The sequence below is a fragment of the Aquila chrysaetos genome, chromosome 25 (assembly GCF_900496995.4).
Source record: "Aquila chrysaetos chrysaetos chromosome 25, bAquChr1.4, whole genome shotgun sequence".
In the NCBI taxonomy this organism is placed as follows: domain Eukaryota; kingdom Metazoa; phylum Chordata; class Aves; order Accipitriformes; family Accipitridae; genus Aquila; species Aquila chrysaetos.
In genome coordinates this window covers 12866030-12880850 of record NC_044028.1, presented here as the reverse complement: position 1 = coordinate 12880850, position 14821 = coordinate 12866030, and the positions used below count along the sequence as shown (strand labels likewise).

The following is a 14821-nucleotide window of genomic DNA, read 5'->3' as shown; positions in this document are numbered from 1 at the left end:
TTTATTACAGGTATCAGAGTAAGATATTTTAACTATTTATACATAACTGGCTGCTTCACACAAGTACTCTGTGAACGTGCTACGTGACTTTTGTTCTTTCTTCTACTTGAGGCTAAGCCTGAACACTCAAAAAATAAACATTCGGTATCTTTACTAACTAGGAGGCCCTTTGTGATTGTAATTCCCCTTTTTATTGACAAATCAAAGCTTTGAGAAATCAGTATTGTGTACAAGAGGGAAAGGTAGTTTGATTTTCTTTATTGTAGTTCCAAAATTAAACAAACGAGCATTGTCTTCTGATTACATTCTAATTCTTGGTTAAGATAACCCAACAGTTTCATGTTAGTTGGCAGATTTTTTTTTTTTTTTTTTTCAAGGAAGTGTGGTCTGTATAAACCATAAGCATTGTTTTTGTGCCTATACAAACTGCTTTTTGGTGACACTTTTAAGTAACACAGACTCTAAAACCTTTCAGAATCTAAAGACTCAAACACAAATTACATAAAATCCTTATTATTTCATGCAGGTATAATTGTAGAAGTGCTTTACTTAAATACCTTCATATGAAGAACAGCTTTCATAAGTGAGTATTTTTACTGCTCATCCTTTTAGTTCTTTATTTCATTATCTAGTGCCTGTCTTCCCATGTACTTCAATGTGGCCTCCTGAAATCCTCCTTGTCTGTCCTGTAGAATGAACACAGGAAGTGTGGGTGTTAGCGTAACCTACTATGTAGGAATCTTTTCTAAAAAGCAGGGAAGAGCCTGGTGGAAGCCTGAGGGTTGAAGATCGCTCTCCCAGCTGTGCCTAAGCAGAGGCATTATAACACCTCAGAAGGCATCCCTCCGAGGATTTAACTTAGAGGACGTTCTTCTTGGGGCTTGGAAGCAGCTCAGCTGTGAAGCTTCAGCAGGCTTCCAAACAGAGAGCAAAGTGACATGGGGTACAGCCCCTCCGAGCAAGTTCCACAAGAAAGGCTTATTGGAAAACCAAGATAGCCCTGCCAGGAATTATTTTAGAAACTAAGACCCGGAAAGAGCCAAAACCAACAGCGTGAGGCAGGTCGGTATGTGATGTTTCATGGGCTGTAGCTGATGGACCAACTCCGTACTTACTCTTGGGAACATCCGCTGTGACAAAAAACCTTGAAGTTACTCTGCTGATGCTTTTTTGTCCCCCTACTTTGCAGTGGATGTAGCCATATAAATTAGCAGTCTGAAGGGAGATCCCAGCTATCACAAGAGCCTGTGGACAAACAAAAGTTCAGCTGGGACAAATACACTGCTATCTATGGGCTGCATTTATAGAATATATATACTACTTAGGTATACATACATGCTGTAAGAGGGGGATATTCCCTCCAATAATAAATGACCTTCAAAGAGATCCAATCATGTCAAACAACAGTTCCTTTCTACAAAATGCCTCTCTTTTTATCTAAACATTGATCCAAATTTTTTTTGTCATTCTGTATCTTGAAAGACTTCATTACTTTCCTAAAAGCATTTATTCAAAAAAGGACCTATTCAACTGATTCCATAATAATTTCACTTTTTTTAAGCCTGATTTGTATCTGAAAGTTTCACATCCGGAGACATAGCAAACCTACAGGCTTGTTTAGCTGACAAATGCCTTATTATATACAAATAAGATCCCATAACTTACAGATTTACAAAGAGCATCGACAGATATCAATCAATATCTAGCATTAACAGGCAGTGAAAATAATTAGATCCTTTTGTGGTACTATAGGCTTAGCAGCAGGCAGAACCCATCTGATTGACTAATGAAATAGCTTACAAAAAATGTTTTTCTTAGCCTCAGAAACAGTTTCCTGGGAGCTATCCTATTTTCATTTGTGTAACTTGCCTTTTACAAGCATCTGAGCAACCTGCCTCCAGGGCTGGTTAGGGTTCCTTCTCCAACCAGCTCTTAGTTTAGCAAACAATCTCTGGTTTTCAAAAAAAAAAAAAAAAAAAAAAAAAGGTGGAGCTGTGGAGAACAACTGCTGGTTTAATTTTAACTATTGCTTGTTTAGCTATGCCATTTTGGGCACTAGAAAACAGCTAATGATTTGCAATTGATTCATACCCACAGCTGAATTTCCTGTTTCATTTAATAATAAAATGTAATCTTGGCTATTACTGGTTATGTAGCTGCACATGTCCAAGACACTTTTTATCTTTGCAAACAGAATTAAGAAATTGTACTTAGCATGGCTAGGAACTTGACAAAATGAATTCTATGGTGATTATCAAAGCACTAACGTTTACGGGGGAAAACATGAAGATTTCATAGACAAAAACATCTTAACATAATGCAATATATGGGGTAAATTTCTTCTTGTATTTAGAAAAATGTGTAAGGTTTTTCTTCTTTTTGTGGACTACATGGCTTATAAATACCGTATAAAATACACACTTATAGCTCAATTTATCAAGGTTGTAAGCACTATGATACTGGTTCTTTCAAAAGGGAATGGTACCAGAGATCTAAAATCCTTACTTTTAAGAGGAAGTAACATTCAAGTCCCAAGGAGATGTGAAAACCTGAAAACCAGCATCACTGGTTCATTTTTTGTCCTCTCCTGTTAGTTTCCTTTGACTGAAATAAGTTGGGGAAAAGTTGCTACAGTTAAAAAGAAGTCTGTAATTTTGCCAAGCACTTAAGTTTCTCAAGTTAGATGAAGGAGTTGACATCTGATAACCTAGTGGAAGTGGGGCTAAAAATTACTAATCCATTCCAGAGCACAGGGCTTGACTGCAGAAAACTCCTTGTGATTTCTTGAAGCTGTTAGTGGAATTTTTGTACTGTTGGAAGATTTGGTTCAAAGACTGTTGCAAAACTAACAGATCTGGGTTTTCCCTCTAGCAACGTTGTCCGTCAGCCATAGTTCTTTCAGTACCCCCAGACTTACCAGCCATTTCAGCTTCAAGGAGAACAAGGTGCTAAAGAAAAACATTGTCCAAATAACTGGACAGATAATGAGGCCAAGCCAAAAGATTCGAGCTTCAGCTTCAGTTGAGGCAGCTATTGTAGGCACCTAGAATGAAAATTATTGAAACTACTAGTCACAAAGACAAAATCCAGAATAAATAACAAATCAGCAGAGGAGGAACAATGGACAAAATTACTTCTTCACCTAAATTTCACTTATTATATGCATAGAAGGAAGATTGAATAAGAAGAGAAGTAGCAAATGCCAAGTTTTCTGCCTGCTGCCCTACTGTACGTGACAGCATTTTCTTTTCAAAATGTTCCAGTCTCTGTTCATATTCAAATGAGATAATTATTGCTTTTGTCAATGACAGCTCCCACTAACACTACAGATTAGTAGTATTTTAAAGTCAAAGTTCTGTTACACTGACAATTGCTTTTAAAATTCAGAAATAGTGAGTTAACTTTTACATTAGATTCAAACTTTACCAAGGCCTTAGAAAAGGGTGAAACAGGAAGACGGTGTTACAAGCAGAACTTTAGTGTGAATACTTCACTGTCTGTAGTGTAGATTTGTGACATGTACCCAGTTCACAAATCAAAAGCGGGGGGGGGGGGGGGGGGGGGGGGGGGGGGGGGCGGGGGGAATCACTCTAGTATCAGAAAAGCTATAGTATCTAATGTGGAAATTGCAATGAGCTGTTGCAAGTGCTAACAAGCAAATTTTAAAGATCCCCTACAGGATTTATCAGGTGGTTCCAGCTCAGACAATGAAATTCTCATAATGGTATCCATTTCCATACATTTTCTTAAAAACGTGCAGTATCTTAGCTTAATTTAAATCTTGCATGAAGCTTAGTTTTCTATTACATAAACTAATACTTCAGTTATGCTTGTGGAATCCACTGATATTCCATAAATTAATAACTGTAGCTTCAAAAATGCCTCTTCTGTAATACTAGTGTTGGACACCATAGTAACTGCTGGCATCTCTCTGAAAGAGGCATTGTTATTCACGGTGCTTTATTTGTGTTCTTCAGGAAGAGCAAAAAAGCCTCAAAGCAGGCTGCAAAAAGCCCTGGTTGCAGATTTCTTCAGGTCAGCACAACCCATGTGTCTCTATCTACACTGAAAGGCTCACTCTTAACTCCTAATGCTTAAAAGAACCTAAAGAAAGAGAATTGTTCAGCAGGTTCTGATCTTTCCTAGGAGACCAGAATTCAAAATCTCACTCTAAACCTCAGACCACTCAACCACCACTAGTGCTAGCTTCTGAAATACAAGCTTCACAACTGGAAAAAGAAAACCCTGTGGACTCTGAAAACTGAACACTTTTAGTTCATTTTCAGTATCTTGAATTCTCCATGTAAAAGTAACTCATCCATCCAACCATCCATCCATCACGAGGCAGACAACATCATCCAACTTGTAAATACAGTTAAGTTACTCTATCTTACCTAAGAAAACCCTGAAAGATGCAATAATTACAAGGTGTCTTTAATTTTTCATGTACCCTCTAAACCAGTCATGTTGCAGCAGTCCAGAGAATAATGTTCTATGCCTTCACAGTTACAGAAAAAGACAGATGTTCTGAGTCAATAAAAGGGGTATCACCTGTATCCCAAATTACCCAACGGTAACATTGCATTAGCACTATTTACAAGAAAAAAAAGTCAATACACCTGAGAGCTCTGCATCTAAAAGACCTAGTTAATTTGATGAGCAAGATTACAAAAGGCTCCAGTCATCCCAAAGAAAAGAGAGGGGAGTTATGGTGTTTGGAACATAAGTGTAAGAATTACTTTTTTTCCAGCAAACCTCAGCAGAAGACAGGATTTCAAGGACAAACCTCTGCTGCATCAGCAGCGCACCAGGAATTAGCTGTTTATTGTTGGTGAGTGACTTGTAATGTTTCTAAGCAAATTTACCTGTAAAGCAAGAGGGTAAACTTCAAGGCCAGGTTGGATGGGGCTTTCAGTCAATCTGGTCTAGTGGAAGGTGTCCCTGCCCATGGCAGGGGGGTTGGAACTAGGTGATCTGTAAGGTCCCTTCCAACCCAGACCGTCCTATGAAAGCAAGAGATCTTAAAAAGTTGCCAGAGGACTGGCAAAGGAGGTGGAGAATGCCTGACTCTGGAAGGTAAGAGAATTGCATGTATTCCAGGACCTTGCCATGACAAAGTACTCCTCATGGATAAACCATGACAAAAAACACAATCCACTCTAATTACATGTTCCTTCTTGCGGTACTATGATTTTCACATTAATCAAGCTACCATTTGCCAAAATTTTTTTGAAGGCTTTAGCCCATACAGATGAGTCAACTTTGTCCCTCTAGGCTAGAATTAACAAACTGTAGTAGGTGAATTAGGCTTGCTCATCTCACAGGAATTTTGAGGTCGGGAGGTCATTTTATTGATACCATTGCTATTAAGTGCTAAGAAAGCTCTTGCTTACTGTCTCGGCTTGACAGAACTAAGAAACTCTGAAGGTCTTCTAGTTTCTTTGCTTTCATGTAGGCTTGCCTATAGTCTCTCTTTAGGTTTCACTCGGATCACAGGAAGAACGTGAGCATCCGTTATCCTCTTAACGGTGCGCAGCCCCACTGCCGGCTGCGCTCCTGCCCGGCCGCATTCTGCTTGCAAGCGGTCGCAGGGCTGCTAGAGGGCCCTCCAGACCTGCACAGCCACAGTATTTCACTCCGGGCTCAGAAGCCAGGCTGTGCGCACGGCCGGACTGGCTGGAAAGGAACGCCCGAGCGAGTAGCACTTGAAGTGGTGTTCGACCAGGCTCTCGCCTGAATGGGGCTGTAGAGAGGATGTTAGCAAATGAAAGCAAAAACCTGCGGTCTTGACTCTGGCAGCGATGCCAAGTGCCATTTTATAGCTTTTGTGCTCAGGGTGATCCGGGGGAGCACTAGCAGCATCGGAATGCTCTGTGATGTGGGTTCTATTCCCCACCATATTCCATCAGCATGAATAAAATACTCATTTTACAATACTGAATTTGAACTATTCAACATTGCTTTCAACATAGATCTTTCCTGAAGCGGATTCTATGTTGCAATTAACCATGGGAAGATGTGTTTATTACAAGATGTTCTCGCTAAAAAATAATAGAACTACCAGAAACAAACCATACCGACAGTACCATGCTATGAATATCTGTGCTGCTGATGCATATGATGACTATGTTGTGAGACCAGTTTTGCCCTGAACGCTTCCAGGCTGCAACAATCCAGTGTGCTTGCAACTGAATACTTACTTACTTTTTGTCCAGCTTCTGTAGAAGATAATGTAACCGTTACAAAGGCGCCCTATTTGTTACTTTATTTGACATAATATCAGCTTTACAAGCTTTCCTATGGATTCTGCTTGTCCTGTGCCTATGTTTATTAACATACTTACCCTTTTTGCTTCAAACACCCAGTGGCTTTTTCCATCTTCATCAATCTGGTTCCACCAACGCAAACCAACTAAGAGTCTTCCTGTCACGTTCTAGTGACAGAAACAATTATTTGAATTAATCAGTAGCATAATCCACTTGTCAGACTAACATTAAAAAAAAAAAAGGCAAGCATGTCTGAAAATCATATTCTTTTATCAAATACTAAAACTAATTCAAAAAGCGGTGCCAGCTTGAGCACAACAGTCATTAAGAATGGATGCGTTACCACAAATTGAGAGGCCTGTTCTCTTCTTCTAATATGATGATTAGCACAATAATATTGATTTAGGTAAGAAATTATAGGATGTATCTTTTCTAAGTCAGTTAGTTGGAGAAACCCCCAATAAACAAATTTCCTCAGTAAGACAGGAGAACTGCAAACAAAAACACACTGAAAAAATGGAATATTAATTACAAGCAAGTAAGCTGTGTGGAATCAAGCAAACAAATTAAGAAAATATTTCTGCACCTGGATGAATACTAGAAGCTTTCAGTATACTGGAGATGCATCAATGCTTCACTTCTACAAAACAAAAGCCTTGTTCCACATGTGGAGCCCCTGGGATTCTGGGCTGGCCTGACCCACCTGCCTGCATGTGATTAGGGCACTGATGCCGTAGTTGGGCCCCCAGGAGCCTTCTGCAGCTCCTGCCTGCAGGGTCTGGGCACAGTACTGCAGCTTTAGACATCCTTTGGCATCTATTACTGAAAGTCAGCATGACTGACTTTTTTTTTTTTTTTTTTAAGGAGGAAAGCATACAAACAAAAATCTACCTATGGCAAGGCAATTTTCTCACCATATTAGTAGCTCCCATCAGCCATAGACAAGAGTTAACAGTAACTAAGATATATAAATGTCTTAATTAAATGGGTTAGACATTTAATAAATCACCAGATCACAATGTCTTTGTCACTTTCATCAGTTTACATATTTCCCTTTTTCTTTTATTTAATGGCACATAAAATACTTTCAAAGGTAATTACTATTCAGGGTCATCTTACCTTAACTGACCAAAAGTCAAAGGATAGAAGAAGGAGAATAGTGACAAAACAGGCAACAAAACTGTTGCTGAACCAGTCACAGAACAAGTAGGTAATAATAGCACTCACTCGGAAAAACAGGTGGAAAAAGGTGGCCAGTGGGTGCCTAGAAGAAAAAAAAACAACAACACAGAGCACGCACTTAGGAAGTTATGGGACCAGAAGGAATGTTACAGTATTTCCTAACAATGTAGCATAACACAACTACTTTTACTCTATAATGGTATTTTGGTTTGTAGCTGCTATTATTTCATATGTTGATGTCTATCTTCATTATCAAAGCAATAGTACTTCCAATAGCCAACCTTCAATCTAAAGCTAAAAGATGGAATGTGTTATTCATGTCAAAACTTTCTCAAAGATAGAACAAAACCTGGAGTCTTTCACCTGTTTCTTTGGTACTGCATGAAGGAATTTAGTGGTTGTGTTCAACACTGTACCCTAAAGTCCTCATCGTTTCATGAAATAAATCGGCATTGAAAGGCACAAAAGAATTGAGACATCTTACGCCTTTCAGAACTGTTCTGAAAACAAGAACAGGAACTCTGAAACTAAAAAAAAATTTAAAAAAAATATAGCTGTTGGGTCTAAGACAAAATGAACCTTCATATGTAATGTCTGAAACCAAACACTTCCTTTTACAGAGGGAGTATGATTTGGGAATCTAACAGTTCTTATGAATGAATGTTCATTAATTTCACTAGATACTTGTGCTTTGCTCGTCACACTAAATTTTGTCCACAACAAAATAAAGGAGAATTTCAGTGGTAGAAGTAACTATATGGCATAGAATACTGGCCTGTACAGTAAGACAGGGGTGTTGGAGAATGCTATATTGAGCACAGGACAATTTTCAGGGCAATATGCTAACTACAAAAACTTATTCTGTACAGTTGTGTACATTTGTGTTAATTAGTTTAAAGTGACAATTAACTAGAGGCTATTGCATTTAAGTAACTTCTTCCCTTGAAGCTGAGTGAATAAAACTTGTTTTCTGAATATTTTTTAACTCAGCAATTGCTTCATTAAGCTCCTCTACCTCTGTAAACAGGTAACATGGCCTAGGTCATAATAAACTATTCAACTATTACATTTGTTTTTCTATTATTGTGTATAATAAAATGATACATATAATATACACACAATTAAAATTGTTTATTATAAACTTAAATTATAATTAAATTGTAATAGTTATATCTTTATTGTAATATTATTATTCTATAGCTGTTTAACTGTTCTAGTAATTATCTATTCTAGAATGGCAATATTGTGCTTGTAGTACTACACACACATGACTGGAGAAGCAAGAATGACACACAGCTGTAGTTTGTTTACTCCTGATCATGCCCATGCTAACCTCAAACTTTCCAAAAACTTAATTCTGACTTAAAACTAAACATGTGACATTTTAAGTGAAAGGAGCTTTTTCTGCCATAAGCAGATGGGTAGGTGGGTGGGTGGAGCAGAGGGAATATTGTGAACTGTCAAAAACCGTTAAGTGTCTTGCTACTTCAAGTCTTGATCTTGTTCAAGATGATGTAAGAGTTCGCTACATTGCTACACAAGTGGTATCTTGTGCCAATACCAGCTATTCATAGTCACAACCCTAAAGCATTCAGGGTGGACTGAGCTTTCATAACTCTATCAGTGGTTCAAATGTGAAAGTAACTTTAGAGAAGTAGTGTTTCATTTTGGAAGTCAGATGATGAATTACTGTTTGGATGCTGAATAATCTGTTCCAACATCAAGCTTTGAAGGGTGTTTACTAAAAAAACAGTACGTAAGCAAGAGGCTCACATTTATTACAGCGCTAAACACTTTATTGAGACTATAGAATATCAGTCCTCTCACAAGGATATGGCTAGCTAAGCCAAAGACACAGACTTGCAGGTTCTTGTCCTAGGGGAGGAATATGGAGGTGTATCAAAATTTGTACCTCATTCTTTAGACAACTCTCAATCTCAGAAAATGTCTACCTATTTATGCTTTTAAAATAAACATAATTCTGAAGCTAATGGAATCCAGTAAATAAACCATTCACTTCCTCACTTAACAGAACAAATGTATTTTCTTAATTCACAGCCATTCAGATGAAACTTACAGCTCCTATCATATACGAACAGAATTTTTAATGAGGAGATAATCCCACATAGATAAAATTGTCTTTTAAAACCTGAAGCTAAACCATCTGCATCCTTTTTGAAACAAAAAACTTCACAGCTTTTCTTAAGTGAAGGCATTTATATTGAATTGAAATCAACTGTACTTTATAAATATTTTTAAAAGCTAATTTCCAGAAATACAATGGCATTAAGGAATCATTGTATAAACTTACGTGATTTCTTGTACTAATGGAAGACAGTATAGGCTTTAGAACATGGTAACTTTTTTTTTTTTCATTCAAATCTGATAAAGGTAACTAAAACTCTGCACTGGCTCTGCTTACTACACGTTTGCTCCTGAAGGCATAGCAACCCTCTTGCTTGGACTTTTAGTTATCCTGTTGCATCTAAACATCCATATAGTGTAGAACTGGAGCCTTAAGGCTAAATGATTACCATTTACCTTGTTACAATAAGCTCTGTTCATTTTGCAAGCATGATGCCTATTAGGATAGGAATGAGCTGTTATGAATTTAGTTGCATCCCATATTCAAGAATCAAACTGGGTCAACCCTAAGGTATGCTGCTGAACCACAGGAGAATCATTCCCAGTACCTGCCCAGAAGTGCCAAGGCAGCACTTTATATGCTACTTCTTATACCTCTGTCTGGTACTTCAAATATATCTAGGCAAATTTTGAACGAACAGGCTCTCTGGCTTGATGATCTTGTGTGACCTGGCTGATTTGAAAAAGAAGCGAACATATGCTCTTAACTGTTCCAGATCAAATGTTCTGGTACTGCAATGAACTGCAAAGATGGTGTAAGTTATCTTTTTTCCTAACCTTCTTATGAAAGTAGCCACTAACTAAATCACTATCTGCATACCTTTTGCTTTTAAGGAGCACTTGCATATACCTTCGAGAATCATAAACGCACAACTTGTTATAGCTTATGCAAATTCTAACCAAGTTCAAGATATATGAAATTGGGATAAAGACAAATGATTGGAACATGTTATTATGCTCTCTAACAAGACAACAAAATTTTGCAGCACGTGGGTGTGTTCCAGGCTTGTTTGCACAAGATTCTTCAGAAATATAAAAACAAACTTCTGTGTGAACCATGTAAGGAGTTTCATTTCTGTATTCTATAGCAGAATGTTTTTCAGTATGTCGTGCTTTAACCCCAGCCAGCAACCAGGCACCATGCAGCTGCTTGCTCACTCCCCCCACCTCCCACTGGGATGGGGAAGAGAATTGGAAAAAGTAAAACTTGTGGGTTGAGATAAGAATAATTTAATAACTAAAGTAAAAGAAAATGTAATACTAACAAGTATAAAACATAATAATAACGAAAAGGAATATAATAATTTTTTTTTAAAAAACCAAGAAAAAGACAAGTGATGCAAAATGCACCTGCTGACCAATGCCTGAGCAGTGATCTGCACCCCCCCCCCACCAACTCGCCCCAGTTTACATACTGTGCATGACATTCTATGGTATGGAATATCCCTTTGGCCAGTTTGGGTCAGCTGTCCTGGCTATGCTCCCTCCCAGCTTCTTGTGCACCTGCTCGCTGGCAGAGCATGGGAAACTGAAAAAGCCTTGACTTAGGATAAGCGCTACTTAGCAACAACTGAAAACATCAGTGTGTTATCAACATTAGTCTCACATTAAATCCAAAATACAGCACTGTACCAGCTACTAAAAAGAAAATTAACTCTATCCCAGCTGAAACCAGGACACAGTATGAGATTATCTTTTAGTATTGTCACAATGAGGGCAAGAAAGAAGAGCAGTCTCTAATCAAATAAGTATCTACACAAAGTGGATCAATAATTAGTATGGTTTTATACTTTGCCTGTCTATAATATCAAGTACCATGAACCAGTAGGAACAGATCTCTAAACTGGTGCTGTGGACCTCCTACAAACGTTTCAGGGTGGTTTTACTTCATACTAACTCTGGTCTTGTCCCATAGACTGAATCCGTGGCTCGTGTGCTCAAGACACTCCTAAGCTGTATTTCCCAGTTTAGGTTATGTTCTCCAACACTGCACCAAAATATAAACCTTCACTTAAAATGTGTGCTGCTACTAGAGCACAGAAACAAAGCAACTCTGGGAATATTAATCTTGTGTCATGGCTGACTCATCGTGTAGTTGTAAAGTCCCATGCACTGGAAGGGCAGACATGCTTCACTGGAGACTAGTAAAACAGAGTAATTGTATCATAAAGCTACATACGTGATTGCTTGTTTGCACATCTCAGATAACATTTGTGTTAGGCTTAACGTCTCTTATTTTTCTTTGTTTACAGCTACAAGAAAATATTAACATTGTAATGGACCAGAGGAAACTGGGGCAAGGTGGAAAGTAGAAAGCAATATAAATCAAAGCTGATTATACATTATTGATGAGTGCACGCGTATGTATAATTCCTTTTGACATAAAACTCTTCCCTTGACACTCTTTGGCTGGAGATTCTTCAAAAGCCACAGATGGAACAACAGCTCTGTCGCCCGGGACCTCGGTGCAGACAAAGCTGCAGTGACACCTCTGGTAATGTAACGGGTAGACTGCTTAACCTGACAGATAAGATGGATCAATGGGCTGGGTTTTCTTAGGTAACAGCTACAAGGATAAGATATAGTATATTTCATGTAACATCATGTCCCGTGGAAGGAAAACATGGCAGCTTTATTGCAAACAACTTCCCATTTCCCTTCAGCTGGGCGTGCGATGCAATGCCCAGAGCGCTCTGCTGCATAACTGGTTTTGCGGACGACCAGAGCGCTCTCCACTTCTGCAGCTCTAACAAAAACACTGTTTGGGTGTTGTGCGTTTTGTGAATACGTTGGCTTTGGGTGTGCAACATTTCTGTTTCCAAGGGCAGGACGGCGCCGAGCGGCTGGGCTGGCAGCAGCGGTGCGGCTGGCGGGGCCGCGGGCCTCGCCGGCTCCAGCCCGGGCAGCCGGAGCTGGCTGCCCGGCACGGAGCATCCCCGGCACGGAGGCTCCCCGGGCAGCCCGTTCCAGCGCTTCGCCGCCCTCCCTGTAAGAAACGGGAATCAAGTGTTTAAAGGGAGTTGCTTGCATTTCAGTGCGTCAGGCCGGCTGGAGCGGCGAGGGCTGCCCGGGCCCGGCTACCTCAGGCGGGCGCCGCGACGCTGAGGCCTCCGCGGCGGCCCCGGGCCCGCTCCCGCTCCGCTGCCGTTACCTGATCTTTGCTTTCCGCAGCGCCAGCTCCTCCTCGCTCCCGAAGTCGAGGGACACATCCTCGGTGTCGTCCACCAGCGCCTGCGGCGGGGAGCCCGTCAGCGGGGAGGGACCGGGAGAGCCGCCGCCGCCGCCGCCGCCGCCACCCCCCGCCCCGCACCGCGCCGCCCGCCGCCGCCGCCTCTACCTGCTTCATCCTCCGCCTCGGCCGGCCGGCGCGGCCCTGCAGCCCGCCTGCCAGGCGCGGCGGCTGCCAGGGCCCGGGAGGTGTTTCAGGGAAAAGGGTCCGGGCTGCCACCTGCCCGGGCCGAGCCCGCGGCGGGGCCGGCCCTGCCCTGCGCTGCCGGGGCGGGGGGCCGAAGCGCGGGGCTCCCCCTCGGGCCGAGGCGGCGGCCGGGGCTGGCGGACGCCAGTGGAGCTGGTGCTAGTGCCGGGCCCGGCGGGGAGACTCGCCTCCGCCCTTGCGGCCGCGTCGCTGAGGTGCCTTTGGCTGCCACCCTCCGCCCCACCGCGTTGAGGCCCTCGGCGGCGGCCGAGGCCGAGGCCAGGGCGGCCGGGCGGGCTCCGTCAGCGGGCCGTGCCGCGGGCGTGGGGAGCGGGAGGCCGCGGTGTGGCCGGAGCCCTTTGTCCAGCGTTTTACGGTGTCCGCTCCGCTGGCGAGGGCGGCTTGCTCACCGAACGCGCCGACCTGGACGGGCCTTCGTAGGCCTTGCGCTGAAGACAAACCCCGAAAGGAAATAGTGGAGAGAAAGGTGAACGTAGGTGTACGAACGTGACACGCGCCCGCGTGTCTCGTTCGAGGACTTCGGCCGGTACCGACAGCCCGTTGTCCTGCCCGCGCTGGGCCAAAGCCCGCGCGCTGTCCCCGGCCTCGCAGTGGGCCCCGTGCCCCTCTTGCGACACGGCTTTTGCGGGCGGTCCAGCAGGACCGCAGTGCTGTGGATGCGCTACCAGTGTAACGTAGGTAACTCAGCCCTTTAGTTAAAGGTATTTTCTGCTTTTATTTAAATTGCAGATAGATTATGCGGCAGAGTTAAGGAAGTAGGAAAGTGAAATGAGACAACGGAGCTTTAGGGTATGGGTAAGGGTTTCACAATAGTGGGGGGAAATAGTTCAGTCAGCTAAGTGTGAAGTGGAGGATCAAGGAAGATCTGATAAATCACAGTCCTTTGTAGATCTGACTAGCTACTAGCATTAAATAAGCCTGCAAAATAATAACTTCCTAGTCTTTTCTAAAACATCTAACTAAACCAGAATGTATCTGTTGAGTAAGTACAGAAGTTACTAAGGTGAACTTTTCAAAAACATTAATTGGAAAGTAGCTTTGTGGAAGTCCTGTTATTAGGGCAAGACAACACTTAATGCATCAGAAAAACTGGTAGAGCTGTTCTTGGTGGGATTTGTAATTGCAGAGGGGGAAAGGTGTATTTTATTACTAATAATGGTAATATTGTGGTAGTCATATTTTGGCCTTGGTAGTGTTAAAACAACACTATCGTGTCAGTAAGTACAGCAGACTTTCACTAAAAAACTGAACAAGCAGTTTGTAATTTGATGGGCTGGCTCACGATAGCCTACAATATTAAAATATTTAAGTAGGCTTTCACTCCCAAAGAAGATAAAAAAATCTTTGAGAGCTATCATGAAATAGTTATTAAATAATTTTGTGCATACCTGAAGCTGACCTCTACTTCATTTACTGTATCAACATGCACTTCTGCTTATGAGCAACATGTTAACAATAACTCAAATAGAACCAGCTTCTGACTCAGAAGCAGCTCCCAGAACTGCACTGACAGAAGCAGTGGAGGGAGGTTTCACATCTTCTTGGCTGCCAGATTATTCATTGCAGCTACTGTGTCAGCTCTTCTTTCACCTCTTAGCACAGTTCTGCCAGCAAGTCTGATGGTTTGAATTTAGTAATTCTGTAATGTTGCTCTATTGTCTGAGCTGTTGCATTTTTATTCTAAGGCACCAGAAAATAACTGTGTGCTATGTTCCTTATCAGATAAAACAGTACTTGCTTCTATGGAAGAGGTGACAATTAGCCTGTCACAACATTAGGTATCTAATTTACT

The 14821-nt window shown here is 41.5% G+C and overlaps 1 protein-coding gene across 2 annotated transcripts; it reads right to left on the bottom strand.

Annotated features, from left to right (window-relative positions):
* Positions 1–243: 243 nt before the first annotated feature.
* TVP23A (trans-golgi network vesicle protein 23 homolog A) lies at positions 244–13097 on the bottom strand. Of its 2 annotated transcripts, none has more exons than XM_030002236.2 (7): positions 12931–13097; positions 12745–12824; positions 7386–7530; positions 6344–6433; positions 2918–3043; positions 1113–1245; positions 244–686 (listed from the first exon to the last, which is right to left on the bottom strand). In XM_030002236.2, the coding sequence occupies exons 1-7, from the start codon at positions 12937–12939 to the stop codon at positions 625–627; spliced, it is 645 nt and encodes a 214-aa protein (XP_029858096.1). In that variant the 5' UTR covers positions 12940–13097; the 3' UTR covers positions 244–624. The 2 variants fall into 2 exon arrangements, with proteins under 2 accessions (XP_029858096.1, XP_029858098.1); XM_030002238.2 differs by having other exon boundaries at positions 1116–1245; positions 12931–13093.
* Positions 13098–14821: the final 1724 nt, after the last annotated feature.